At 40.4% G+C, this 26277-nt stretch overlaps 4 protein-coding genes across 12 annotated transcripts in view; 2 read left to right on the top strand and 2 right to left on the bottom strand.

Annotated features, from left to right (window-relative positions):
• The window catches only part of usp7 (ubiquitin specific peptidase 7 (herpes virus-associated)), a 30867-nt gene extending 21047 nt beyond the window's left edge, over positions 1–9820 (bottom strand). For 2 of the 8 annotated variants that reach the window (XM_077556934.1, XM_077556936.1), the window contains exons 1-7: positions 9284–9516; positions 5923–6036; positions 5621–5819; positions 3531–3669; positions 2383–2471; positions 2165–2273; positions 1914–2044 (exon numbers count right to left, since the gene is read on the bottom strand). In XM_077556934.1, coding sequence (XP_077413060.1) covers positions 1914–2044; positions 2165–2273; positions 2383–2471; positions 3531–3669; positions 5621–5819; positions 5923–6036; positions 9284–9371 — 869 coding nt within the window. In that variant the 5' untranslated portion in view covers positions 9372–9516. Of the gene's footprint in view, positions 1–1913; positions 2045–2164; positions 2274–2382; positions 2472–3530; positions 3670–5620; positions 5820–5922; positions 6037–7605; positions 8545–9283 lie in introns of those variants that run through there. The other 6 variants (XM_077556935.1, XM_077556937.1, XM_077556940.1 and 3 more) reach the window with 5 other exon arrangements.
• Positions 9821–13171: 3351 nt separating this feature from the next.
• Positions 13172–19540, top strand: hapstr1a (HUWE1 associated protein modifying stress responses a). Its single transcript, XM_077557086.1, has 5 exons — positions 13172–13586; positions 14573–14653; positions 16229–16296; positions 16377–16587; positions 18454–19540. Exons 1-5 carry the CDS (start codon positions 13391–13393, stop codon positions 18777–18779), a joined length of 882 nt encoding a protein of 293 aa, XP_077413212.1. The 5' UTR covers positions 13172–13390; the 3' UTR covers positions 18780–19540.
• A 1651-nt stretch (positions 19541–21191) lies between these two features.
• dctn5 (dynactin 5) lies at positions 21192–24628 on the bottom strand. The gene is made up of 6 exons (XM_077557087.1): positions 24475–24628; positions 24269–24337; positions 24068–24186; positions 23250–23361; positions 21705–21807; positions 21192–21617 (listed from the first exon to the last, which is right to left on the bottom strand). Exons 1-6 carry the CDS (start codon positions 24520–24522, stop codon positions 21520–21522), a joined length of 549 nt encoding a protein of 182 aa, XP_077413213.1. The 5' UTR covers positions 24523–24628; the 3' UTR covers positions 21192–21519.
• Positions 24629–25020: 392 nt separating this feature from the next.
• The window catches only part of ndufab1b (NADH:ubiquinone oxidoreductase subunit AB1b), a 1683-nt gene continuing 426 nt past the window's right edge, over positions 25021–26277 (top strand). For both annotated transcript variants that reach the window (XM_077557897.1, XM_077557896.1), the window contains exons 1-3: positions 25021–25239; positions 26000–26116; positions 26197–26277. The exon at positions 26197–26277 is cut by the window's right edge and continues 7 nt beyond it. In XM_077557897.1, coding sequence (XP_077414023.1) covers positions 25039–25239; positions 26000–26116; positions 26197–26277 — 399 coding nt within the window. In that variant the 5' untranslated portion in view covers positions 25021–25038. The remainder of the gene's footprint in view (positions 25240–25999; positions 26117–26196) is intronic.

Below are 26277 nucleotides of genomic sequence, written 5' to 3'. Positions count from 1 at the left end.
AAATAATAGGACATATGATCTGAGGGAAATCAAAACTATCTTCTGTAATTATTTTAAAGAGCTATACAGTCAACCTGAGTCGACAACTACTGACCAGATGAAATCTTTCCTTGACACACTAGATCTTCCTTCAATAGGAACGACACAGAATAGGCCAAACAAATCCCCTGGTGGAGATGGGCTGCTTTTTGAATGGTATAAGAAATTTGAGGCACAACTTGTACTTGAATCCTCATTTAACTATACTCTTGAACATGGGGTAATAACACCATCTTGGAATGAGGCTTTGGTATCAGTTATTCCCAAGGGTAAAGATACTGAAACATGCTCGGATACAGACCAATCTCAGTACTAAATGTGAACTTTAAGATATATACTTTGATTATTGCTTAATGATTTGAACATATTATGGGTGATATTGTGGATGAGGACCAGACGTGATTTATTAAGTGGCGCCAAACCCATGACAATACAAGGAGAGCGATACATATAATTGACTATATTGTGCGTAACAATTTAACTGCAACACTGATAAGCCTTGATGCTGAAAAGGCTTTTGATAGTGTTAATTGGACTTTCTTATTACAGGTTTTAGAGATGTTTGGATTAAATGACAAGGCACCCAGATGTTATTATATTTTTAAATCACACCTAAAATTAAACATAACTGTCTTAAAGTGGTGCATCCTTGTTGGCGCAATCAATGTGTTTTTTCAATATATCTTGTTTTTATATTCTTAGGTTTATTTAGTTTTTTTTTTTTTTACAATTTCCGTCCGTACATTTAAGTTACATCTTTAATATTTCCTTTTCAATGTTTGACGTCGTCAACCGGATAATCTTGTAGCGTGATGTGTTCAGTAGGCGACCCCGATACGATCTGGCAGCCCGATCTCATCTGGTACCAACATTGGGCTAGGGAAGTGACGAGGCTCCGAGCTGTGGCTAAAGCTCTCATTCAAGTGAATGAGAACACACGACCCGGCGAGTGACGTGCGCTTTTAAAAAAAAAAAAATATATATATATATATATATATATATATATATTAACCACAGCCATTAAAATTCACCCACTAGTACATATTAATTTGTAAATATAGTTCAGCATTGTTGTAAAACACTATTATGTTTATTGTATATTTTTATGACTTTGGCGACGCCTCTCCCTCGCTCACGGGAATTGCTCGCTGCATCGCTGTAAGCTCATCAGATGACAGTGAGGACACAGCCCCACACTGCCCCAGACGACCGGTGCTTTAAGATTACCTTGGAGGTGGTTCTAAAAGATGGTTCCATTGTAATCGCTTGGCCCCGAAAACGTTAAATGTAAATGTCAACATCGGGGGCCAACCAAAGGAGGTTGGAGTTGACATGAGTAGAGATGTGCATGTGAATTTTGGTGACGATTCAAAGCATTTTTGTGTCATCAAGAGACAGTTTGCTTTTGTACATTTAAACGGCTGTGCTCTTAAGTTTACATACCCTAAGTTTAGAGGGAAGATACTGTACAAGCTGATAGATGTAGTCGCAGTTAAAAAGTCAGGGCTCTTTGTACTCATCTGGGCAATGGTGGAGAATGCATATAAAAAATCCTTAACATTAAGATTTTAAAGGAACACTTGTAATAACTCATTTTCTAGTATTCGATTAGGCATTGTGAATAAAGAATAAAAAGTGCAAATATCTCTGGTGTCTTATTCACAGATTTTTTTTTTTACTGATTAAGTATCAAACTAAGAACATACCCTGGACAACGCCATAATCCTGGTCACATGATCATGACGACATATCTGGTGCGTAAACGACAGCCTCCTTTGTTCATTCGAATGGGAGTTTGCTGACGTAGTGGTAATTGTATTTCTGATTTTAATCCTAGACAATCAACTAAAAAAAAAGAAAAGGTTTAAACATACCCGAAGGACTTTGTGAGCTTCTTGGTGCCAACAGGCTTGTCGCTGTGTTGCAGCTCATAGAAAACCCTCTGCAGCGCCAAAGGAACACTCTTGGATGAGTCGTCTCCCTCTGTGGGCATCATGTACACTGCCTGCAATGATTGGATTGACATACTTCAGAATGACTGCAACTACTAAGACAAAAACGATTAGAACTTATAAAGTGTTAGATTTAAACTATCAGAGACGTGGGAAAGTCTGAAATATCGCACCCGACGTAGTTGGTTGGTAAAGAAGAGTGTCTGTAGTAGGCTGTTCATGTAGCAGGTAGCTCCTTGGTTCTTGAGTCCAACATAACCTGTGTGTTTCTTTGAGTCCCATCTGGTCACATACAAAACAAATGTCTGAATGGAGCAAGCCTTCATAGACAGTGCTGCTAAAAAGCCAGGCTTAGACAGCTATGAGCCAAAGAGTATTAAAAGCTACATACGCCACACCGTGTGGGGCATCTGCCTGGACGTAAACCTCAAATGTGACTTTGTCGTCATCAATAAAGCCCCGTTCTGGGTCAGTGACATCCTATAAAACAAATGGCAGGCACAAGGTTTATATCAAAGACACCAGAAGTTTGAAACAAAAGACTAACTAGTAGGTATGGGACGAGAGGTCTCACGAGATTGAGTCCACAAGAACGAGACGAGATTTTCGCAAAATTTGTAATATTAAATAAATTCTAATATAAATTTTCCAGTTTTCAAAATGTTTTCTTTTTATTGAGCAGACTGCAAGAAAATTAATGACCTAGCTCTAGAGATTCACTTTTGGTACAGGCTCCTGCAATAATTGCAATGCTGGCTCAACAATAAGGATGAGAATTGAAAAGATATTTACAATTTTTATTCCATTTTCAATTCTGCTTAATGATTCGATTTTATAGATTCATTATCTTGATACTTATTTGCAAAAAAAAAGAAGAAAAAAAGGAGATTACAGGTAGATTAGCATCAAATTTGTTTTATGTATTAATTGTCTTAAATGTTAAAAAGTACTGTAACATGACCTTACAAACTCCACAGTGAAGTTGTAAGAGGTCCACATCCTAGGACTCAATAATGGTGTGACATGGCTGGTTCCCAGAAAACCCACCAAAAGTTTTCTTTCTGAAAATAAATGTAAATAAATATAAATATTCTAATGTAGAAATGTACCAAATACAACCTTGATTATTATGTGGCAATTGCACAGTAATGTCCAGTAACATTTCACCACTCAAATGAACTGAGCACTACTCCTGCCTGGCCCTGTGCGAGTAGTCTGACAGCTTTTGAGCCAGGCAAACTTTTTCGCCATGGTCACCAAATAAAATGAAAGAAGACATTCCCTTGGTTGTATCTCACTGAGCAGCAAAGGCTTGTGGGGGCTGTGCGCAAGTTGGGCATGTTGTTTTTTTTTGGTCCAGTTCGTTCTGGTGAACACATTGGCACATTGTGCAACATTGAATGAACCCTGATGAAAAAACAACATTTGGATCTCGTCCCATCCCTACTAACTAGGTAAAAATCTAAGCATTCACCAAATAAATGATGAAGTATAATTTAAAGGTGTCCACTTAGTGTCTCAATATGTGCATGTACTTACACTCCAGGACATAAAGTTGGAAAAGCCCCAATCGTTCTCTTTGTGGAAGAACAGGTGACCAATCCTGCGACTGAACGACTTCTCATCGTCTTTGTAGTTGATGATCTTTAGCATGGCTTGTGCGTGGCACGACCATGACCTGAAGACAACACAATTAGGTGCCATGTTATTAAAATGGTTTGGGTCGAACAGCTTTTCTTCACATTACTGGACAGGGTGTGTACAACGTGAGGCGCTATCAGCAATGCTTGATTATATATAAAACATTGGCAGAAGCACACTGCACTTAATGTAAATACACATGAATTATTTAACATAGGGCTGAATAGATAAGAACTGATAAAAAAAAAATGTATTACCCAAACAAACCAACAAAAAATTTGCCATATTTTGATTTAGCGTAATTCGTCTGGGGGAAAGAAAAAATAAAGAAACAAACCACAAAATCTAGAGATGAATGCTTCGAGAAGCTGTGTGTGTCTGTTGTGTGTGTGTGTGTGTGTGTGGGGGGAGGTTAACTGCAGGGTGCGCGCTCCGCGTTCACTATGTCACAAATGACGAGGTGAAATGGGGAGTGGCGAGGTAAATATTCCCCACGCTCGCCACATTTTGTCAAAATTACACTGGGGGAATATTGCTATACCAGGCATAAGTGTCCGTATTCAAAAAAATAAAAAAATATTTTTTTAAATGGCTTTGACAAGAGGAATATGCTAACTTTTTGGGTAAAGTGTAAAAGAAGGGTAATCAGACGCTTTCACGAGCGGGAAGTCAGCCAGGCACGCTGCGGGATCGGATAACCTGCACGAAGTAGAACATCACAGGTACGTGGACTGTGTTTTTTTGTTTTTATTGTCATGTGTCGTTAAGTGCGCACATTTCCCCCGATTTACGCAACTTAATTGATCGTCGTCTTCAGTTGAAAATAATAATTCAGTAAGCACGACAAAACGTTGCTATATGTAGTGATAAAATTAAATGTGCATAATATAGCTGTATACAGACAAAAAAAATGTCACTCTACAAATTCCACCATTTGGATCAGCATCTTAATACAATAACATAGTGGACTCAAGTGTTCTTAAAAACGAGGTAGAGGCTTTATTCCTAAAATACACTTGTATTTATTAATGTAGACCACTGCAACATTATGCACATTAACACTGTACTTGAATGTAGGAAAATCAAAGTGTACCGATTACATTCGGATGTATTGAGAATATTGAATGAAAATTATACTCCAATAATGTAAAAAAATAAAAAGACATTTGCTAAACATTAAATGACCTGTAAAAAGCATGATATTTTTATAAAAAGCATATGATATTTTTATTAAAATTTTTTGGGGGGTAAATACATTAAATAATTAGAAAGAAGGGGGGAAAAAAGTGCAAGGACTAAGATTAATTTAGTGCCGAATTGCTGAGGTATTTCAGGGAACTTGTTCACCCTCTCAATTGTCAGTTTTTGTTTTGTTTTTTGCATGGGGCTAAAACAGTGATGAGCTGATGCAACCAAGGAACAGTATATAAGTCCTCTCATCTCTTTCATCTGTGGCGATTTGGCGCATTTGCCACTTTTATTTATAAGAATTTCGCCCATTTCTAACAGTACAATATGCAGTTAGTCACCTAGAACCCCCTTCAAAAAAATCGATCTTCCCAGAAGTGTTGTGTGTTTGTTAGTTGGGCTACAATGTCTCCGCCGTGTGCATGCATGAGTGAAGCACGTTGTGAGATAGCGGCAAAATAGGTGGCACTGCCACCACATGAACATGTGATGTTGTGGCTAGCTACACTCAAATGTGGCTAGGAGATTTTTATACCGTTTAGCCACATTGGCTGAAAAGTTTAATGACCCCAGTGCCAACCCTGAATTAATGTGTACTTTACCAACTGTTTAATTTAGCTTTATTTTTCTGCATGTACAATAACATGCATTTGCTGTACTTGTTCTGTAATACCCCTGGTCATCATTATCCATGAAATGCGCAGTACAAATGAATGTTATCTAGTAATTGTAGTAGTAATTGCCAGTTTTGATGTAGTATCAGGCTTGACAAAGTCGTCATTTAAAGAGAAGACACCTACGTGGAGTCGGATTCTGCATTACACTGCAAGAAGAAGCCCACGCTCTTCTGGTGTGGCCGGTCAGCGTAGAAGCGCGGCATCACCATGATCTTCCATGGGAGGTTGCGGACAAAGCAGGATGGGCTAAGGACGGACTCACTGAGGCGGCTGAAGCGCTCCACCACAAACCTAAAAGTTGCTTCTGACCGCCAACTGGTATCTGGGGTGAGTGAAATGGAGGAAATGAGAAAGGCCTCCAACCCTCGCTGAAAGGGGATTGAGAATGTCTAACATTAAAAGATACATTTCATGTCAATGCACACCCCCCTCACCGTCCTCCATGTCTTCCTCTGTGTTGTTGTGTCCGTCTGCCATGGCCATGTTACCATTGATGACTGGGTTAGCCGGAATTCTTGGAGGGTCGTCGGTGTCCCCAGCTGCACAGACAGACAGAGACAATACCATAATTCTGTATGACAGCTGGCTATAAGAATAAAAACAACAAGAGTCAAATTTTACACAGCGGTAAAAATTTTCTACTCTTGACGTACACATTGCATCCATAGCTGGGAAGCCATTTCCATGGGATAATTTATTTGTTTACAATTCATGGTACAGAAACATATTATAAGGCCCTTGCTTGGGAGGGTTTGCTTAATAGGTCATGTGAATCTGCAGATTTACAGACAGTGACTCAAGCAATATTGACTTAATGGAAAAGGATGCAGAGTTGTAGCACTCACGCAAGTCTAAAAAAAACAAACAGAGACAGTGATAGACCACCCAATATCCTCTAGCAATTGGAACTACAATACTGTATGAAACTGTAATTCAAGGCTCTGGAAAACTGCAGACAAATCTCATCCAAAGCATACAACAACAACAATAGATTCACCGTAAGAAAATTTAAGTCTGCCAGAGCCTAGAACTTAATCAAGTTGAAAAACTGTGATTGTGCATAAGAGATTCCTTCAGAATCTAATGGATTATGAACAATTTGGCAACCAAAACTGGTCAAATATGAAAGTCAAGACTGTGGTAATTAAACCAACCACAGGTGTTTTAATGCAACGAGCTTATCATACATGGTAGGTGTGGGCGATCTTGCAAAAATAAAACATGATTTTTTTTAAATTATAAAAATCACGATTTTGATTTTATCATGATTTTTTATTATTAAATAAAATTTAATTTAAATAGGAGTACTATTCAATTAACAGGCTACATTTATTTTGTGAAAATAAGCAGTAATAATAAATAACTTTTGTAAAGAAAAATATCAATAATAAGGCAGTAAAATACCCGACCAAAACAATACCAAAATTTCACAGTTCTGTTTTCAAGTGGCGTATTCAAAAATGTTGAATAGTTTTCTACTTTATTATACACAAGTGAAAAAATAATAAAATAAATCACAACATATTTTGCATGGAAAAAAACAAAAACAGAGTTTGAGGCTGAGTTCAGGGGGTAAGGTAATTAACAAATGTATTTTTAAACATGAGATCATGAACAAAATGTTTTTTAGCATAAATGATTCAACTTTTAATTTCCGCGTCACAAACATATCTCTGGCATTTGGCGGAATCCTTGTACCTCCAAAATCAGCAGTTTTCAGGAGACCCCACAAAACAGCATGTTCGTTTAACTATTTAACATTGCATCATTAAAGCGAGCAAGCCATTTTCAACACTCTAAATTTGTTAAAATAACATGTGTGGACTGACCAATACAAATTCACAAGAAAAAAATTATGAAATGAACCATAGTCTGACATAGGCCCGACACCATACTTAGTGTAATTCTTGAACTGAATTTCTTAAAATATAATGCAACACAAAATATAATGTGTACATTTTTATCCAGCTGGCATGCCGTTTGTATATAATAGTATAAAAATAAGGTGCAAAAATTGGTATTGCGCATGGTAAAATTACAAATAGGCTTGTGGGGTACCTGCTACACGTGAGAAGCATGAAATACAACATTTATTAAGTTTCACTTACGTGATTATTCTGGAAGTTTAAGTGACTATTAGAACAAGTAGGATTGTGTGCTGGTGAAGCTGGGCAGTGTGTTAAACCAGAAATCAAATCAATAGGGATAAGTGACGCAGTGATGCTGAGGGCTCGCAGTCTTGTACTCGATCCAAATTGATCATCAGGAAGAAAAACACATTTGAAATGTTCTACGCGTTGACGTGTTATGCGTACTGCTCCAATGTTATCGGCAGATGTGCCTCGACTGCAGAGTGGACTAAAAACAGAGATGATTAAAAATGGCGAGCTCCATGCTGTTTGGTCTGCCATACAATGAAGCAGCAAATCCCCCGCGCTGCCCCAGAGCAGGCCTGGCCTGACTGCGGCGGCAACACTGTTACTAAACACGCAGCCACCATAGCACCATTTAATATCATTTGGAGGAGCATACAGAGGGGTTCTCTAGTTAGTTATCTAAATTGCACTCGCGCCACATATTATACTATTAACAATTTGGCAAACCGCGATTGACGCGTCTGCGTTAGCCACTTAGCTCTTTAGCAAACAATTAGCTACCGTCCCAGTCTTTCAAACACCGTCATTAGCCACTGTGACAAGTACCAACTAACAGACTGCGATAATTGATAGAAGACAAATATCGCCCAAATCTACAGCGCATATACACGGTGAAATGAGCGATGTGCTAAATTAAAGTTTTAAACTGGTGCGGTTGCCAAGAAGACGCTTGCAAAACACAGGCCACCATTTTAGAACGCCACACACCCCCTCCGTCAGCGTTAGCGCTTGAAGCTAACTAAAGTGCCTAGCCAGTACGAAGCCAAGTGGGCCTTGAGGCTAATTGCATAGCTTTAAAATTAGCTGCATTGCTAGCAACATTCGTACGTTTTACCGTCTTAACACATCGAGTCATAATCAGAAGCCGACAACATTGCACATCAGCAAGATTGTGATTATAGCCATGTTGACTCGTTTTCGCGTTTGGAGGGCCCAAAGCGAGTTTCTACCTCACAGGGCCCGCTTGTGTACTCACGTCACCAAACATGACGCTAACGCAACATCAAGCGAGACGCGGGCATAACCTTAATTTGTTGTTGAACCGTTTCTGAGTACGTCTTCACGCCGCTGTCACGTAAAAAAATAATTAAAAAAACAGATTCGTGGGCTCTTCGGCAGAGAACGTTGGTGCCAGAAGCTGTCAAAAAACCACCCACCCGTAGCCCCCCAGCGAACGTTAACGTTTTATCCAGTAACGTCCATGTTAATTACTGCACTAACAAGCCCACTGTTTACAAACAGTTGAATTGCACATCAGCACTCTTTAAGTCCATCGCTCTGCAACTTGCAATAAACGAGCAGTAAATCAAACGAAACGTGTTCTTTCTTGGCCCGTGAATGAATGCTTTATAAGACTTTTAACAGTCTTGCTTGGGTGGTAGGTATTCTATGGCATCCTCAAGCATAACGGGGATGCAGGCACAAACTTAACAAGCTTATAAGGCAAAATGAGGTCAGCTCCACGCAAGTATGCTGCAACGGACGCGCAATCAGCACAAACGCAACCGGTTAGCTCCGGGCCCTCATGTTTACTGTAAAGTTCTCCTCCCATCTCATGGATGCAACTTCGTGCACACTTCGCGCAAAGGCGCCCATTATGTGTCAAATGCTTCCAAGTGCAATCACTAACCTTCCATTTCCATATCCTCGGGTTCACTGAGCTGCTGCTCGCCGGCTTTCTGCTGCTGCTGCTGCGTGTGGTGGTGGTGGTGGTTCATGTTGGCAGCTTTTGTCGTTGCGATGCGGAGCTCCCTGCCGTCAACTTCGTCCGAGGCCGTTTCGGATGCGAACCAGGTTCGGGACTGCTGCTTAGGTGTGGTAAGATGCGGAGATGGTGTGGACCGGTCGAGCCTCGGCGGCCGGGCCTGCTCTGCTGCGACCTCGGCCTTGTCCGCAGTCAGCGCCGGGGAGTGAGGAGGGGAGGTCGGCGGGGGAGCGGGCAGAGAAACGCGGACGTATTTGCTCGCTATTCGCCCAATTTCGGCGCCTTTGGTGGGTGCGAGTAGCTGGCTGGCGACGGCTGGGAGTACGGCTCGAGGCTCCGTGGAAGGAGGCCCGCTGAAAGGAGCTAAATTATTCCGGCTTTCCACCGGGAAGTGTGGAGCAAAAACACGACCCGCACCTGGTGGAACAAATAGCCGGTTTTCAGCTAGCTTAGCTACCTGACACAAGGTAGCCAATAATAGCTAAAGATACAACAATGAAAACAAAAGCTCTTGCGGTAGCCACACATTCAACAACTTTGCCTGCGATAGCCCCAGTCCGTGTGCTCCTCCGTGTGTCCCTCGCCTGGGGAAGAGCGGAGGGGAAAGCTATCCATTCAAACCAGATTGCAAATCGGAATATCTTGGATTGACGTTAATTTGGAAGTTAGCGGAGACGAGAGTTGCCGCGGCTCCAATCCAAACAAATTCCCTCCACGAAAGCGTCCCTAATGGCAAAAACCGGCAAGCCGTCGCATTCCCGTCAAAGAAATGCCGTTCCCCGAGAGGAATGTGCGTAATCATGCAAGCGTTGTGACTTGAGCGGCGCTGGCCCTCGACACGCTCCTCCCGTCCGTTTGTGTGAGGCAGTCTGGAGTCAAAATGGCGGCCGCAATCTTCTATGAAATGTCAGATCCGCATGGAGATCCAAACAGTAGCCCAGCCCCGCAAAGGTTCACTTCCACCTCAAACCGGCATGTTATAAATACTCATCATATACGCGCCACCCTAATCTAAACTTGAGAAAAAAAGAAAGAAAAAAAGGACGAAAAATTAAAAAGAGTGGCAATTACAGCTGCTACATAAAAAAAAAAGACAAATAAATTGAACATCTGCTTTGTCATATTCTTCATTTTACATGAAAAATGTTGCTTAATTGAATCATTAAGTTAACATTAACATTATAATAATTGCATTTTTTTTTACATTGCATTTTTTGTTTTACACTTATCAGATCGAATTACCCTTTACATGATACATGATCTTTTGTATTTTAATTCCTTTGGGCAGTGAAACAAAACAAAAAAAAACACAAAAAATCAAAATGTGAGCCTCTGTCAAAAGTGTGTAGGGGGAGGGGGGACTACTGTATCAATGGCAAATTGTCTTTTTTTTTTAATGGGAGCAGTGGTAAGTGTTGTACGGGTACCACTAGTTGTACGCCGGCTCCCTCTAGTGGTATTTGAAATAGAATCACTGCCTAGATACAAGTATACAACAATTCAGTTGTATTTAACCTTTTCAGTTAAATTACACTCTTATTGTAATTGTAAAACTTTTGAATTGAATATATTTGTTTTGTTTTTTTTGTTTACATGTACTTAGTAGGTACATTGGCGTTTAACTTTAAAGTGCAATACATTTAAATGGAATCATTAAGTGCATTCTATTACACAGTTAATGTTTTAAAATGTGCATAATGTTAGTGGCCTTCACTTACATTAAATATACTTTTCAGGAATAATATGTCTGTCTCGATTTTGGCTACGCCACTATTTTAATGTTGGTCATGATGGTAATATTTAGAGAGCTTAGCAAAGTATTTTAGGTGGTACTCCCTTAAAATTTTTTGAAAACCACTGATTTAGATTTTGTGGGCCATCGGATTAATTGTATTTTTTGTTTTACTTCATTGCTGTGTTTTCAATGCATGTGAATATTGCAGAAAATATAGATTTACCATATTGACTATACACTCATCTTTATTTCATGCAACAGCACACCTTTGTTGGAGTTCCACAATAACAAAATGTGCAATAAATGTTAAATAAAATATTGATCAATTCAAGTATAGTTGTGTGTTGTTGTGTCTGTGTTTTAGCACCCTTTTATTTTTCATTTATTATATTGTTATTATTATTAATAATATATTGTAGTTTTATATATATATATATATATATATATATATATATATATATATATATATAAAAGTCTGCATTATATATATATATATATATATATATATATATATATATATATATATATATATATATATATATATATATATATATATATATATATATATATATAGTAATAATGCAGACTTTTTTGGTGGGTCTAACTTCTGTCCGTTAACACTTGCGTAAATATGGTGAAAACACACAATACTCACGCAAAATCGAGTAATATTCTAAGAAGCGATCGTACATATTCATTTGTCAGCTTCAAATGGTCAAGCGACAAACGTCCGAACATGTGTACCATCACGTTAGCTTGTGCACATCTTTGTCTGCTTTGGCGAACACCACCACGAGAAATGTGCATTGATAATAACCCTTTATGTCTGTGATGTTACTAGCATGCGTGGTCCCAAGTTCCTATATGTTATTTAGACGAGAACATTGTAAATATTCTTAAAATGGCCACCTGTCAGTTTGAGAGGAAATGTGATATGAGAGTAGTGACGCAAATGTACATTTTAAATTCAAACTATGTTCGACTCAACAAGAATCTTTCACTGCTACTTATCACGTAAATTGAATATTTTTTTAATTACCCGATAATTTCTATGTTTATGAAAGTACGCCTACTTGCACATGCACTCACAAATTTTACAGTAACTCCAATTATCTGATTAATATGACCTGTTATCGCCACACATAGCTACTGATTCAAAATGGAGCATGCTATTAAACAATTAAAGTTAAAATTGACATAGGGCTATACACTGGCAATCTAAAATATGATGCAGGCATATTAACTTTATGATGAGAAAAAAATATATGAAAATCCCACCTTCCATTCACTTTACCGCTTATTCTTTTCAACGTATCCCAGCTGGTTTTGTTCACCCTGGAATGGCGCCCGTCAATCACTTTAGACAAACATTTGACAACCTAAAATGCGTTGGAAAATAAGCGTACCCTTCGTGCCATCGTTCTTGCCGGGCCATGCCATCTTCGTGAGGCAGATCTTGTTTGTTTTTAACTTGTCAAGAGGGGCAACTATTCAGCTAAACGTGTACTGTACCTGAGTGTGACGTCATGCTCGTATCGCCCCATCCGCCTCGTTGTACTGTTTTGCTCAGAATATCACTCGTTTTTTTGTTTTATGCGTATATACAGACATCAATGGTATATTACAAACGTAGCTTGTACCCTACGCATTAAAAGCGAGAAAACATTGTGAATTATTTTGGTAATGTTACTGCGTTTATATTTTTATGTTCAATTTTTGTAAGTTCACTCATTTATTGTGCAAGTCATAGCGATTAGAGTGACAAAGAAAGAATATAACTACACGTTGAATATTCAAGAAAACACATGGAAAGGTTCTAAAATAAATATATTTGGAGCAATATCAATCGAATTGTAACAGTATTTACATGTGGCATTGTAGTTTGGAGAAGTCTGCGCTCTCTTGCAAGCTTTCGACACAGGGAAATTTCACGGATGTTCTTTTGTGGCAACACAGTGAAGGGCAAGTGGGAAACGCAATGGATTTGTGCGGCTGAAGATAAACCCCGCCTCTTTAGGTTACATTTGGCCAATCGCCGTCAAGTTTACGACTATGGGGCGGGACGAAGCAAACAACAAGGTAGCTTACGATTGTATATACCCCTGACGTCGGCAACTCAGAAAATAGTCGGCTAAGCATAGCTTCGGAAATGGTCGAGGCACCAAGAGCAAAATCCAGTGCGAAGTAGTAAAAACGCTAATATTCTCCTCACAGACGCTCACGCAGTTCGAGATACCATCTACACACACGTACCGTAAACTGTAAAAAGTAAGGCTTCTCCAAGTTTCCGTGTATTCATGGAGGAGAAAAAAGAAGACGGCGACTCGGAGATCCAGGAACACGGACCCGAGCACTGGTTCTCAAAATGGGAGCGGCAGTGTTTGGCCGAGGCGGAGCAGAGGGAGCCGAGCGAGGAGGAGGCCGACAACGACCAGGATAAACTATGGCATCTTTTTCAGAACTCTGCCACCGCCGTTGCACAGTTATACAAAGGTTGAAGCCGTCGCTTTCTTGTGTGTCCGCTTGTTAGCAAGATGACAGCGTCGCCACACCGTCAGCCGACCGCTTTAGCTTGTTGATTAGCAACTTAGCTCCGCGTTACTGACATTTTGACATGTTGATCGCACTCTAATGGGCTCGCTGGTGTACAGAGCAACTTGCACAACTGACTAAGCAGTGCGTAATATATGTTAACTTTGCGTCAGACGTTAAGATGAACTATGAACTTGATTGATGGCCACAAGTTGAGAGACTGTGAAAGAGCTTCTCGGGCAAATATAACAGCGTCTGCTTAAATAAACAAATAAACGAATGATGCATTGTGTCAATCCATTAGTTTGTTGATTCGACGTTGGACCGTTTTGCTCTCTCGTCGTTAGCCAAGCTAGTTACAAAATGGCGATGGTAACAACAATCGTATCTACGCGACATTCCCAGATGACAGTTTGTTGAACTGTCAATGTTACCATCTGCTTTCCTCGCAGTTACATTCCACGTCTCGCATAATGGCGACGAAAGTTCATCAGCACACCGCACATGTTCGCATTTAGACGCCCGGTCAGCTGCTGAATGGCCACTTATCTAGACAACGTGTAGCTTAGCCAGCATTCCAATCACAAAATGGCGAGAATATTAATGGTATGAAAATTGGTTTGTTTTCGGCCAGCCACGGCTGTCTGGTCGTGGTGACGATCGATGTCCATATTTTTAGAGCGTGTTGCGTCCACCGACATATGTTTGACATTGCTTTGCAACTTTACTGCTGAGAGGACACTTCAGCTGCTGTGCGACTCCTTTCTTTGCTGCCAAGCTCGCTAACTGTTTATTTTGGTGCCAGTGACTTTGTACACCCAAGATAAAATGGCCTCTTCTCGACCTGCTGTGCTTCTTGGAGGTTTAGCTGTGTTTGGCCTCATGTCATATCTGGGTAAACCAAACGACCCCCCCCCCTTCTTTCCCCTCTTGTATCTCCCCCACAGATCGAGTATGTCATCAACAGGGCCTGTCACTGTGGGTGCCATTTCAGAACGCTGCTACAGCAGTCACCAACCTGTACAAAGGTAAAACCACCAATACAGCCAATCGAAATGCAGCCAAATGAACAACAACCTTTAATTGTCCACCTGGTTCAATATACACTCACTTTACATGGGATGACGATACAGTGGAACCTCAGAGGTTGAACACAGTCTTTTATAGGATGCTAGAAACCGGTTCATCATTGATTTGAATTTAGAATACTTGATAGTTACCAAGGAAGAAGTGTATGCATGCACACCGAATGGAAGCTTAGCTTTGTTCACATAAATGACTAATTGTGCCAGTGCAATTCTTGCAATATGACTATATTGTGCAAACTAACCCCTCCGGATGGATGTATAGAGTAGCCAGAAGCATGCATGTTAACAAAATTGCCCTTTATGATATGCACAAAAACATTGCACATTGTTTAAAAATTAGTTGTACTACCAAATATGTTGAATGTTTTTTTTGCCCAATCTTTTTTTTATTTTTTTATTGTAAATTATTTTTAAGCCATATACAACTTTTATGGGGCGGCGTGGTAGAGTGGTCGTTTCCCCATCCGTGAGGTTGTGGGTTGGATCCTCACCCCTGGTGACCATGTTGTAGTGTCCCTGCGCAAGACACTGAACCCCAGTGGACCTGGCAGTACTCTGCGTGGCAGCAGCCGACCACTGGTGTGTGAATGGGAGAAGCGCTTCGGGCGCTATATAAATAACTCAAAATTTTCTCATTTTGAGTAAGTTAAAAACAAATCAATATATTGACACAGACTGCTTTGTGATAATATTTAAATTGCTGGATCTATAATCAAATTATTTTTTTATGCCTTTGCCATCCCTGGTTTGCTTCAGATGTAAAACATCCATTTTGAATACCAGTTAGCAGTTAGTTAGCCTGCTTAGGGTTATGGGAGTGTATCCCAGCTGACTTCAGGTGAAAGTCCGACTACTGCCTGGACTGGTGGTTAGTATTTAGAGACAGCAAACCATTCACGCTTTCTCCAAGTGGGAACTGAACCCACACTGCCTACAAGGCTGTCAGGTGAGGGAACCACTACACCATCAGTGACACAATCCAAAATGCTCACATGGAGTTAATCCTTAAAACAGTTGATACTCACTGAGGCAAATGAATTCCAAATTGTCAGATTGGCAAACTGTTGGACATGGGAGGTTCTGCTGTGGGAAAAAAAGTCCCATACTATTGGGACCTCCTCCCATAATTGTGTCGTCCATGGTGGCTTTTAGTCTATTATCCCAAAACGTATTGGCCAGTGCGTCACCAGACTGGATGACCTTTTGTATTTTGCTGAATAACATGTTTGTTGTATGGCTAATAACAATGCTGCTGTCTTATACTCTTCTGTTACAATGATAGGAATTCACCAGCTACACAAATGCTGTGTGCCGCACTAAGAATGAGATTGCACTGGACTCTTTCTTCTGTAGTCTGTGTTCAAAGATCTCACCAGTCACCATATTGTCTTGCAACACTTCCATAAAAGCATCTGGGAGCATGTTTGCAATTGGATTTTTTTTTTTTAAACAAAACTTTGATAGTTAGCTTTTATTTGTGAGTGATTGAAACGTTCTTGGTTTCAACCATCACAGAGAGTGTGGAGGCCCATCAGAGAAGCTTCGACAGGGGCATCCAGATAGGACACCAGCGACGGAATAAGGTGGGCCGCGCGTTAGCGAAGCGTTGTGTCAAGAAGATCAAGTTTGATTGTCAACAGCTTGCTTGTACTCCACCTTGTAGGACATGTTGGCATGGGTAAAAAAGCGCCGGCGAACCATCCGCAGGGAGGATCTCATCAGCTTCTTGTGTGGCAAAGCACCCCCGCACAGGAGTAGCAGGGCCACCACAAGGCTGGCCATGGTGGCCCCCAGCCGGGCTAACTCGCCGGCTGAGACCGGCTCGTCTGTAGAAGCCGACCTGCAGCCGTTCAGGGAGGCCATCGCGCTGCACGGTAAGCGGTCGTCACAAGCGTTTTGTTCCCAACGAGTCTGACATGAAATTCAGGACGTCATCTTAAGATGAAGCCGTCTTAAATGTATGCACAAATAATTCAACTGGCGCCTCCCTATTGCGTATACGAGTGTGTACTTGTGAGAGAAAATGTCTGTCCGCGTGTGGTTTCGAGATACGGTGAGTTGATTTTGGGCCGCTAGTGACAGCGGAGGGAGGAGGCCCCACCTCTGTTTGTGAGCAAGAATGTCTCAGAGTTTGCGGTAAGTTCGGTGTTTACAGGCTGAAACAGCTTTTGCGCTTGTGTCTTTCACTCACATTTGCTATGTGATGCGATTGACAAACTGTTTACATTTTTGTCACACGTGGGCAGTACCAAACCTGCAAGATAAAGACCATCCCTCTTGGTACGTCTTTCTAGACTTTTTTTTTTTTTCTCCCCCACATCAGGGATTAGATTTAAAAAGGGAGAGTGCATATTCATGAACATTTGCATGTAAATTTGACAGATTTTCTGTAGTCCCTTGACAGGTTGATGTAGTATTTAAAGTATACTTGTTTACTGAGCATCAACAAATAATTTGCTTGCATTTTGCCAATGTTTAGCAATCTTTGCTATGGCCAAGGGAAGAGAAGGAACGGAGTCTCATTTGAATAGGAAACATTTATTTGTTTGCAAACAAGCAAAACTTGGTTGTTTTTTTTGCAAGGTTGTAGCCATTTTCAAAACGTGCAATAGTGGGGTAGTAAAAAGTATTTTGCCAATAGGAAGTCTGGCCATATACTTAATTTTTTTATTTTTAATCTCACGGTACGATGGTTTAGTTGGAACCTTATTTTTATGAAGAACTTGTCAATCTACGATTCATAACTTCTTCATGGCAGAATGAAGCCAATTGGGACGCTGACGTTTTATTTTATAGTCGTCCAAGAGGGTTAGGGTTATTCATGGAGATGGGACTTTTGCTTGTATATTTTTGACAGCAGTGAGAGTGTGGTCATCACAGGAAGTAGCAAAAGTATTTTCTGAGCTAGTGGCAGCCCACCACATGTAAGCGCGTTTGAAACACTGCAGTTGTAAGGTCGTATTTTGCAGAGACTGATCAATGGCATCATTGATTGATCGGTGAATTAAAGACATTTTGGCTGATCACAGAAATGTGAATAAAATGCAAAATATCAGCCAAAAAGATTATGTAATGTTTCCATTTTACAGCTAATTGGAAGTACGTTTTTAATGGTCAAAACTGTATAAAGTAAACATGATCAAAATAACCAGTTTGATGACAGAAGGCATGATGCAGAGTTGATTTGCATCGCAGCTTTACAAGCGATACAAAAGGCACGTGGCGTAAGAAGGCTGGCTGGTTTATATTTACTGTTTTTCATACAAATATTGACTGTAATTATGGCTTTACTGCTGCTCAGTATGGGTTAGCTACGCAGCCTGCGCTAAGGCTAACGACTGGAGAGAAAAAAATGCGGTTTAATATATATATATATTTTTTAACCCGTTCATTAAAAATGAGGGGTGTCAGGCGATTACATTTTTTAATCATAATTAATCGCATGGCTTCACAAGTTAACTCACGATTAATCACACATTTTACATCTGTTCTAAATGTACAATAAAACATTTTTTTTCCTAGATTTTCATACTCTTGTTAACAAAAGTGGAAACATTTTTAAACTAGAAGTAATTAAAATGAATTTGACGTTTATAGCCGTCAATGGCATTGAACAGTTAAGGTCCTCTTTCCATGCATTAAAAAAAAAAAGAAAAACTCAAGCAATAAAATTGATCTGTATTACATTACATACTAGGGTGTAACAAAATTTTTTAACTTGTTTTTGTTTTGGCCTCCAGGTCTGAGCGGCGCCATGGCCAGCATCAGCGTGCGCTCGGGCCCCCCGGGCTCTCCCACGCACGTCAGCGGTAGCAGCAGTAACGGAGGCGGTGCCGGCGGAGGGGCTTCTTCGGGCTCGGGGGCGCTGTGCCGCGGCCGACGCAACGCCAACGGCCTCCTGGACGTGGACCTGAACACTTTCATCTCTGAGGAGATGGCGCTGCACCTGGACTCATCCGGCTCGGCGTCGGCCGGCGGAGGGGCCGCGGCCAGGAAACGAAACTCCACCCAGTGCAGTGACGTCATCACAGACTCGCCCACTCACAAACGCAACCGGATGATTTGAACTGCCCCCGAAGACGCCACGAGGCTTCACGTTAAGATGGCGGATCTCATCGTCTCCCTTCCTCTTGTCCAATCAGAGCGCGCGTGCACGCGCTCCAATGTGTTGGAGGGATCCAGGCAGTTGCCCCGTGGGTGAAGAAGATGCACTGTGCTGAAGCCACTTGATTCTTGACACATTTGTGCCCTTACACATCCCCCTCCCCACTCCGCCCGCCCGCACCCACCACCTTAATAAGGAAGTGAGGTGTCACCGAGGTCGCTTGTTTGTTACTCGCAGCCCACACCTGATGTCCAGCCCTGTCCTGTCCTTCTCATGCTTCAACCACTTCCTCTTCTTTTACCACCAGTGTTAACCATCGGTCACTGTTACAGTGACAGCCAAATTTAAGTTTCACGCCTTTTTTTGTTCTTCTCGTATTTGTTGAGGATAATTGAGGATTTTTTTAGAGCAATCCTCCCGACCCCCCCCCCCCCCCCCCCCCGTTTCCGCAGTCTTATCCTAAAAAGCAGCTGCTCTTTCATGTGATTGTTTGACTTTTCCGATGAGTTGCAATAAGGCTTTTTGCACTTAGTTTCATGCAAACAAAATCGGCTCTTCCTTTTGCGTCACAGTTGTAGCCTCCGCCAGTTCTAACGCGGGCGAGCGCTCGCCGACATGCGCTGCCGAGTTCACGAGTCCTCGTCTGTTTTGTTTCCACAAAAAGATTGAACTTCAAGTGAGAACGCCCATGCTATAAGAATAAAAGGAATGATGTCACTAAAGAGTTGTGGAAGTTGTCCTCATCAGACACGGGCTGTGTCATGCCATCTCATTTCTTTAGCTTGCAACATGCAAGAGTTGTGAAGGCTTTCAGAGACTGATGTCGCATACTAAGCTCAATTTAGTTTTTTTTAATACTCGCTAAAACGAGTCTGATTTTTGAAAAGAAACCCTTTAGATATTTAGTGCTGCATTTATTTCCATTTAGGCTGTGCTGCGTTGGAGGCATTTACACATAAAGTGACGTCAAGCGGTGCTCTCCTCTTGGCAAAACGCAACGCGGCCACGTGTATGTCAGTTTTGTTGAAACTTCAAACATGTTTTACTTTGACTCATATTCCTGCATGATTGCAGACTCGTCTTGGAATTGATTGTCGCTTTCATTTTTGTTGCAAAAACACTGACAAGTGAGATTTGCTTTGATACAGACAGAGCCTAACCACATATGAAGAGTGTTATTGTTCCTGAGGGCCTTTTTTTTTTTAAATGTACATTTTGGCAGGAAAAAAAGGAATCTTAAATTATCATAGGATTTTTTTCTTTAATAATAGGAATGTTTCCCTAAAAGTTAAACACTTAACCTATGAAAGCTGGTCCCATAATCAGTCCTCTGAGGGTCTTGTTAAAATTGTGAAAAAGAAACTCCAACTGAACAAATGTCTCCTTCATATCATCAGCATTTGTTGGTTAACTATTTTCAGGCCTTTATAGCAATTGATGAATTGAATTCCTCCGAGGTTGCATTTGTTTTAAAAGTGCATGGAAGGCAAGATTGAACACTTTTGAGGGCCATGGCTTCCTCACCCCTGCTCAAATGTGACAGTAAGGTGAAAGGAGGATTTGTCGACAGCCGGCTTCTATTGTTAAAAATCATGCGTTTTTGATGATTTGCTTAGCTTTCTTTTTCCACGTGCTTAACTCTGATCTGTGGTTTTAACACTCATTCGCATTTGCAGCACTTTTGACTGAAAGGCAACATGGTGGCACGTCACAGCTGTTAAAGGGAACATAGTGTGACGTGCCTGTGTGGACAAGAGCTACAATTTAAAACAGATCTATTTGGAATTTAATCCCAACTCTTTGTTTTTTGTCACTTTCTACACGGGCAGACTCGAGCCACGTCTTTGAAGCCAACACTATTATCAGCGCTTCATACATAATTGTCAAAAAAGATAATAAATGGCTAATCTATATACTTAACATTTAATTGTTGGTATGATATATGTGGTTCACATTGTAAAGCTGAAATAAAACAATTGAGTTGCAAAAAACTGGCATGATTTTTTTTTTATATATATATATATATATGTATATATAGACAAGTGGGCTTCATATTTTTTTAACTTAACTATTATGTTTATAAATGACACGTAATTACGAACATTGAAAACAGAAACCTAATCATTGCCCTTAGCCTTAAGATGGTGATTGTGACCGAAGCTAGCAAAAACTTGGTCTAAAATGACGGAGTTGCTGGCAGTTCTACTTCTGACCACTAGATGACGCCAGAGTACACCACGACGTTTCCTCACCCTTTCCATCACTTGTCTTCATTTGAGCCCCCACATTACACACAGTACAAATAAAATTTCTCTTCGTGTGTATACAAAGTGTATTTTGGCGCTTGAATAGATATCACATATTAGTCGTTGATGAAATTCCTTCAATATTCTTTAATGTATCTTGTAGCAAGATCAGCAAATTTCCGGCGTTGTTGCCTCTTGCTCAGACAATGACAGCACACATATGTACACTGTAATGATGAATCCCGATAGATGGAAATAAGACACAATGTTAAATTCTTGTCTCTTAGTTTTGGTCCAATTTTGTCTGACCTATTTGAGAGGCTGAACGTGACAAGTTGACAACATAAGATAACTTTTAAACATTAAAATTAGGGAGTCAAAGGAGTCCCGTCTATGCAGACTTTCTACAAAAGAAAGAAGGTTGTGATGGTAAAGGGTTTGTGAGCAGGCAGGTTTTATATCTGGCTGAGGGGAAGAAACTTCTGGTAGTAGCTCTTAGTGACATCAATCATCAGATCTTGCGTGCACTCTGGAAGCTCCGCCGAAAACAAGCCTGAAAAGGAAATAAGTAAAAAATAAAACATCTTCAGGGAAATAAAAAAAATAATTTTGAAGGTGTGTGTGTGCGTGTGTATGAGACCTGGGCATCCTGAAAAGACAGTAAAAGGAGGTACCACCGTCTCCGGAGGAAGAACAGTGTTGTCTAAGATTTTGCAGCAGTCTTTCAGCACACAGCGACGACCCTGGCAACAACATAACCAAAGATAACAAATAAATAAATAAAAAAGTGCATAACTTTTGTTCATGGATAATTTATTACTTTGTTTTTATATGAAGTGAACTACTGCCTATTCATGATTCACTTTTCACAAATTCACCCATTTGCGCTCAATCAGTTGTGTCGAAAGATGCCACTCGATGGCTCTTATCTAAGTAAAAATTGGTGTCAAAGAAGTAAGTGGAAGTCACATAGTCTTCACTGCATTTTGTACATGAGTGCTTTTTTTTTTTTTTTTTAAACAAAGCACCTGTAAGCCATTTATCACTAAAAATTACTCATACACACTGGGTATGTACACAGTGGATATAAAAAGTCCTCACACCCCTGTTCAAAGGCCAGCTTTTTGATGTAAAAAAAAATTAAAATAAAAAAAATTCCACTACTATTGTGGCCTTTAACCTGTACAATGCAATTGAAAAAAATATATATTTTCAAGAAGGGAAGAAAAAAAATTAACTGAGATAATGCAGTTGCACAAGTGAGCACCCCCCCCCCCCCCCTACAACAGGGGATGTGGCTGTGTTCAGAATTAACTACATTCAAATTCATGCTCACTAGGAGTCAGCACATCCCTGCAACCAGTTAAAGTGTTTCCGATAAACCCCAAATAAAGTTTAGCTGTTCTAGAAGGTGTGTAGCTTTTTTTTTTTAACTGTATATCCACTGCAGGTTAGATTGTCAGCTTGAAAACGTATGAAAGCAAACTACCTAACACTACCTTATGGATTGTTAACATTAACATGGAATTTTTAATTCATTAACTGCCATAAATTCATTTAAAAAAAAGATTATTATAAAAATTTCAATCGTAATTAATCGCATGACTTCACTAGTAAACTCACGATTAATCACAAATTTTATGTCTGTTCTAAATGTAAAATTCTAGGTTTTCATACTCTTGTTAACAAAAGTGGAAAAAAATGTTGAACTAATAGAAATAGTTCAAATTATTTTTTGACGTTTATAGCCTTCAATGGCAGTGAATGAATAACAATTAAAAAAAAATAGATTATTAAAAATTCGGGGCGTCAGGCGATTAAATTTTTTAAGCGTAATTAACCGCATGACTTCACTAGTTAACTCACGATTAATTACAAATTTTAGATCTGTTCTAAATGTACAATAAAAAAATCTAGGTTTTCATACTCTTGTTAACAAAAGTGGGGAAAAAAGATAAACTAATTGAAATAGTTCAAATGAATTTTTGACGTTTATAACCATCAATGGCAGTGAATGAGCTAAATAATATGAATGTTTAAAAAAAAAAAATGCTTGACTGTGTCGTCCTGCAACCAAAAATGAAGCGTAACATTGCAACCTCTGGTCTCATCATGACTAGCATGTGACCGCCTAGAGCGAGTGAGCCTCCGTTGTGTGTCTGTGTGCGCGCATGTGTACACTCACGATGACGCAGTTCTTGCCGATATGGACGTAGGATCCAATCTGGGCTGCGTTCACCACGCAGTCCTCCTCAATGAACACGTGGTCACCGATGTGCAGCGGGAAGAAGGCCACTCTGTGAGGGACGAGTAGACTTTAACACACTGCATTTTGCTATTGGGGCCAAGTCATAAGTCCGACCCCACCTTTAAGTTTAGAACAACTAAAATGTGTGATTCAAAAATAGCTTTTGAAAACATATGTAAAATGTATTTTTAAATGCTATTACACTTGTCCACGTTACAGATGAACATGACCAAAGCATGCACAAAAATGAATATACTAGTCAAATTAAAAACCACAATTACGCAAAATGAGGCAGCAACATATATGCATATATAGGGAATCTGAAATTGTATGAAGAGTTTCCCAAGTCATTCACCACAATATAAAGTACAGAGAGAATACCAGAACTATCAGTTAGCCTAGCTTCTTCTACTACTAGTGTTTTCCGGCCCTGTTACACCATGTCCCCTCTCACACACCAGTTTTAGTACTATGACTTAGATATTGTGTTTCCTCTCACATTGCAAAAGCATATATGTTAGACACGATTCTAAATGGTCCATAGGAGTGAATGTAAACGTGGGTAAAGCTTCTTTTTTTTTTTTTTTGGTGTGTGTGTGTATGTGTCCTGCAATCTACTGGCGACCAGTCTTGGTGAGCCCCCCCGGTCAAGTCAACACCACGTAAACACACCACTAATGCAGGGAACAATGCTGGGCCAGTTTGAATCTTAATGTTCAGGAAACATTTGGCATAAGAGCAAAAATACAGGTTACCCTTTGCTGAACTTCTTGAAAGGTGGACGAATGACACTCCTGCTTTTGACCACACAATGTCTGCCCACCCTGACATTAGCCAGATCCCCCCTGATGATACAGTCATTCATGACGATGGTCTGGAGGAGAGAAAAACAACTCAAATCACAACCAATTCATGAAAATATACCATCAATCTTCGCATCGTTTAGATTAACTTACTTTGCCATTAAGTACGATGTTTTGACTTCCACAGAGCACAGATTGCCTGCTAACCTTGTTGCCAGAAGCCTAAAATTATCAATAAATAAATACCATATTAATAACGATTGACACTGAACACAATGATGCCATAGTGGTCCAACGCCCCGTCCGGCTAGTTAGCCACATAGCATACTAGCTAACAGCGTCTAAAAAGAATACTTTACCGTCTCAATATACTCCGCTTTGTTGTACAATATTTCAGACAACTCCATGGCTGCGAAAATGAGGAGATGTTTGCGGATCAATAAGTAAAAGACAAATGTGAAGCATTTGTTTTGCTTAGCTCCGCTCCTCCGACTGACAGTCGGATTGGATGGATAACCAGACAGTAAGAGTTGAGTACAGTGTTATCGATTGACGTCACTGCACACCGCAATGGAATTTTCCGCTATAATGGGTTTGTAACGTTTACTTTGAACATATTTGTTGTCCAAGTTTCTTTGTGCTGTTTAATACATCAATTTTGTACTAAGATAATCACATTAATCAATGCTGTGTTTTGGAGTTTGATTAGTTTTGTCTGAATTTGAACCCTCTGGAAACGCATGCCCTTCTTTTCTTTTACTACCAGTATATTTATATTTTAATATTTAGAAAAAAATGTGTTTTTTATTAATTTGTATACAATTATACTTACCTTATTTATTTTTCTTATTATTATTTATCCAATAATCTAGCATGCACATGCGCACTGGCAAACCCATGGCCCGTCTTCTTCTTCGCGGTGCATGCTGGGTACGTGCCGACTTCTCTCCGTCATGGCGTCCCGTGCCCTGCACCAGTGCGTCCGCTCTCTCGCCCGACCCTCGCTGCGGCTCCTGTCCGCCAACCTGGCAGTGAGAGCAGCTCCGGTCCCCGCGGCGGCCGCGCTCCGACCCCTCTCCTTCGCCGCGGCCAGCCGGAGGACGCGGTGGCTCGGCAAGAGCTCGGTGAGTGTCCCCTATCATTGAGCCTCTGTGGCCTAGCGTGTGTCGCCGTGACCTACCGACGCCTTTCAAAACGGTTACGTTATCATAACATGAGAAAGTACGCGATGGATTACGGGTTGTTGAGTTGGACAATTAGATAGTCGTGTCGTGAACATTTTGTCAATATGGACAATATAGATGGCTTACGTATGGTATCGCGTCAGGTTGGCTAACTTGCTAACGAAGTTGGGATGCATTTTTTGAGATGCAACTCTTAAGGTGGTATGCATGGTTAACACTTGATTTTTGTTATGGCCGTTTTCCCGTGCGGCTTTAAATCAAGTGCTAGCAATACATTTGAATAAACTGCTTAATAGTTTTATTTTGCCAATCGACTGTTTTGCTTATAAAGCACTTTGTAACATTGTTTTGAAATGTAGTACATAAATGTTTATTTATTTCAAAACGATTTTTTTTCCAAACCAATTTTAGTACCGATTAGTACTTTTGGTACACAAATTCATAAGAACAATGACGTAATTTGAAAGAATGACCTATTTATTCCGATTTATTACTGTATTTTTCCTTAAAATTCTCTATTTTATTTGACCACATTACACACTACATTATTACACCACACCATACGGTAGCGCTGTACAGTGTGCATATTTGAGGTGAGATGAAATGTGCTTCTGCGAATATAAAGGGGAAAAAATGGTGTAATGAAGATTGTTCTTGCACATGTTTATTGAGCTGCCTCCGTCCCCCCCTCCCCGTGCAGGTCTCCTCAGGTGTGCTGTGCCGACAATACGGGGACCTGCCCCCCCTCACTCTAGAGACCATCAAAGAACGCGTCATGTATGTCCTCAAGCTGTATGACAAGATTAACCCCGAGAAGGTAAGGTGTATACATTTGAACGTATCTGCTAGGAGGAAACCATTTTGTTAACGCCGTGTGTGTGTGTGAATGCCCGACAGCTGCAGACATCCTCCCACTTCATGAAAGATTTGGGTCTGGACAGCCTGGACCAGGTTGAGATCATTATGGCCATGGAGGAT

Source organism: Vanacampus margaritifer, chromosome 2 (genome assembly GCF_051991255.1).
Source record: "Vanacampus margaritifer isolate UIUO_Vmar chromosome 2, RoL_Vmar_1.0, whole genome shotgun sequence".
NCBI lineage: Eukaryota > Metazoa > Chordata > Actinopteri > Syngnathiformes > Syngnathidae > Vanacampus > Vanacampus margaritifer.
Note: the sequence above shows the minus strand (reverse complement) of the source record. Positions and strands in the feature narration are given on the sequence as shown.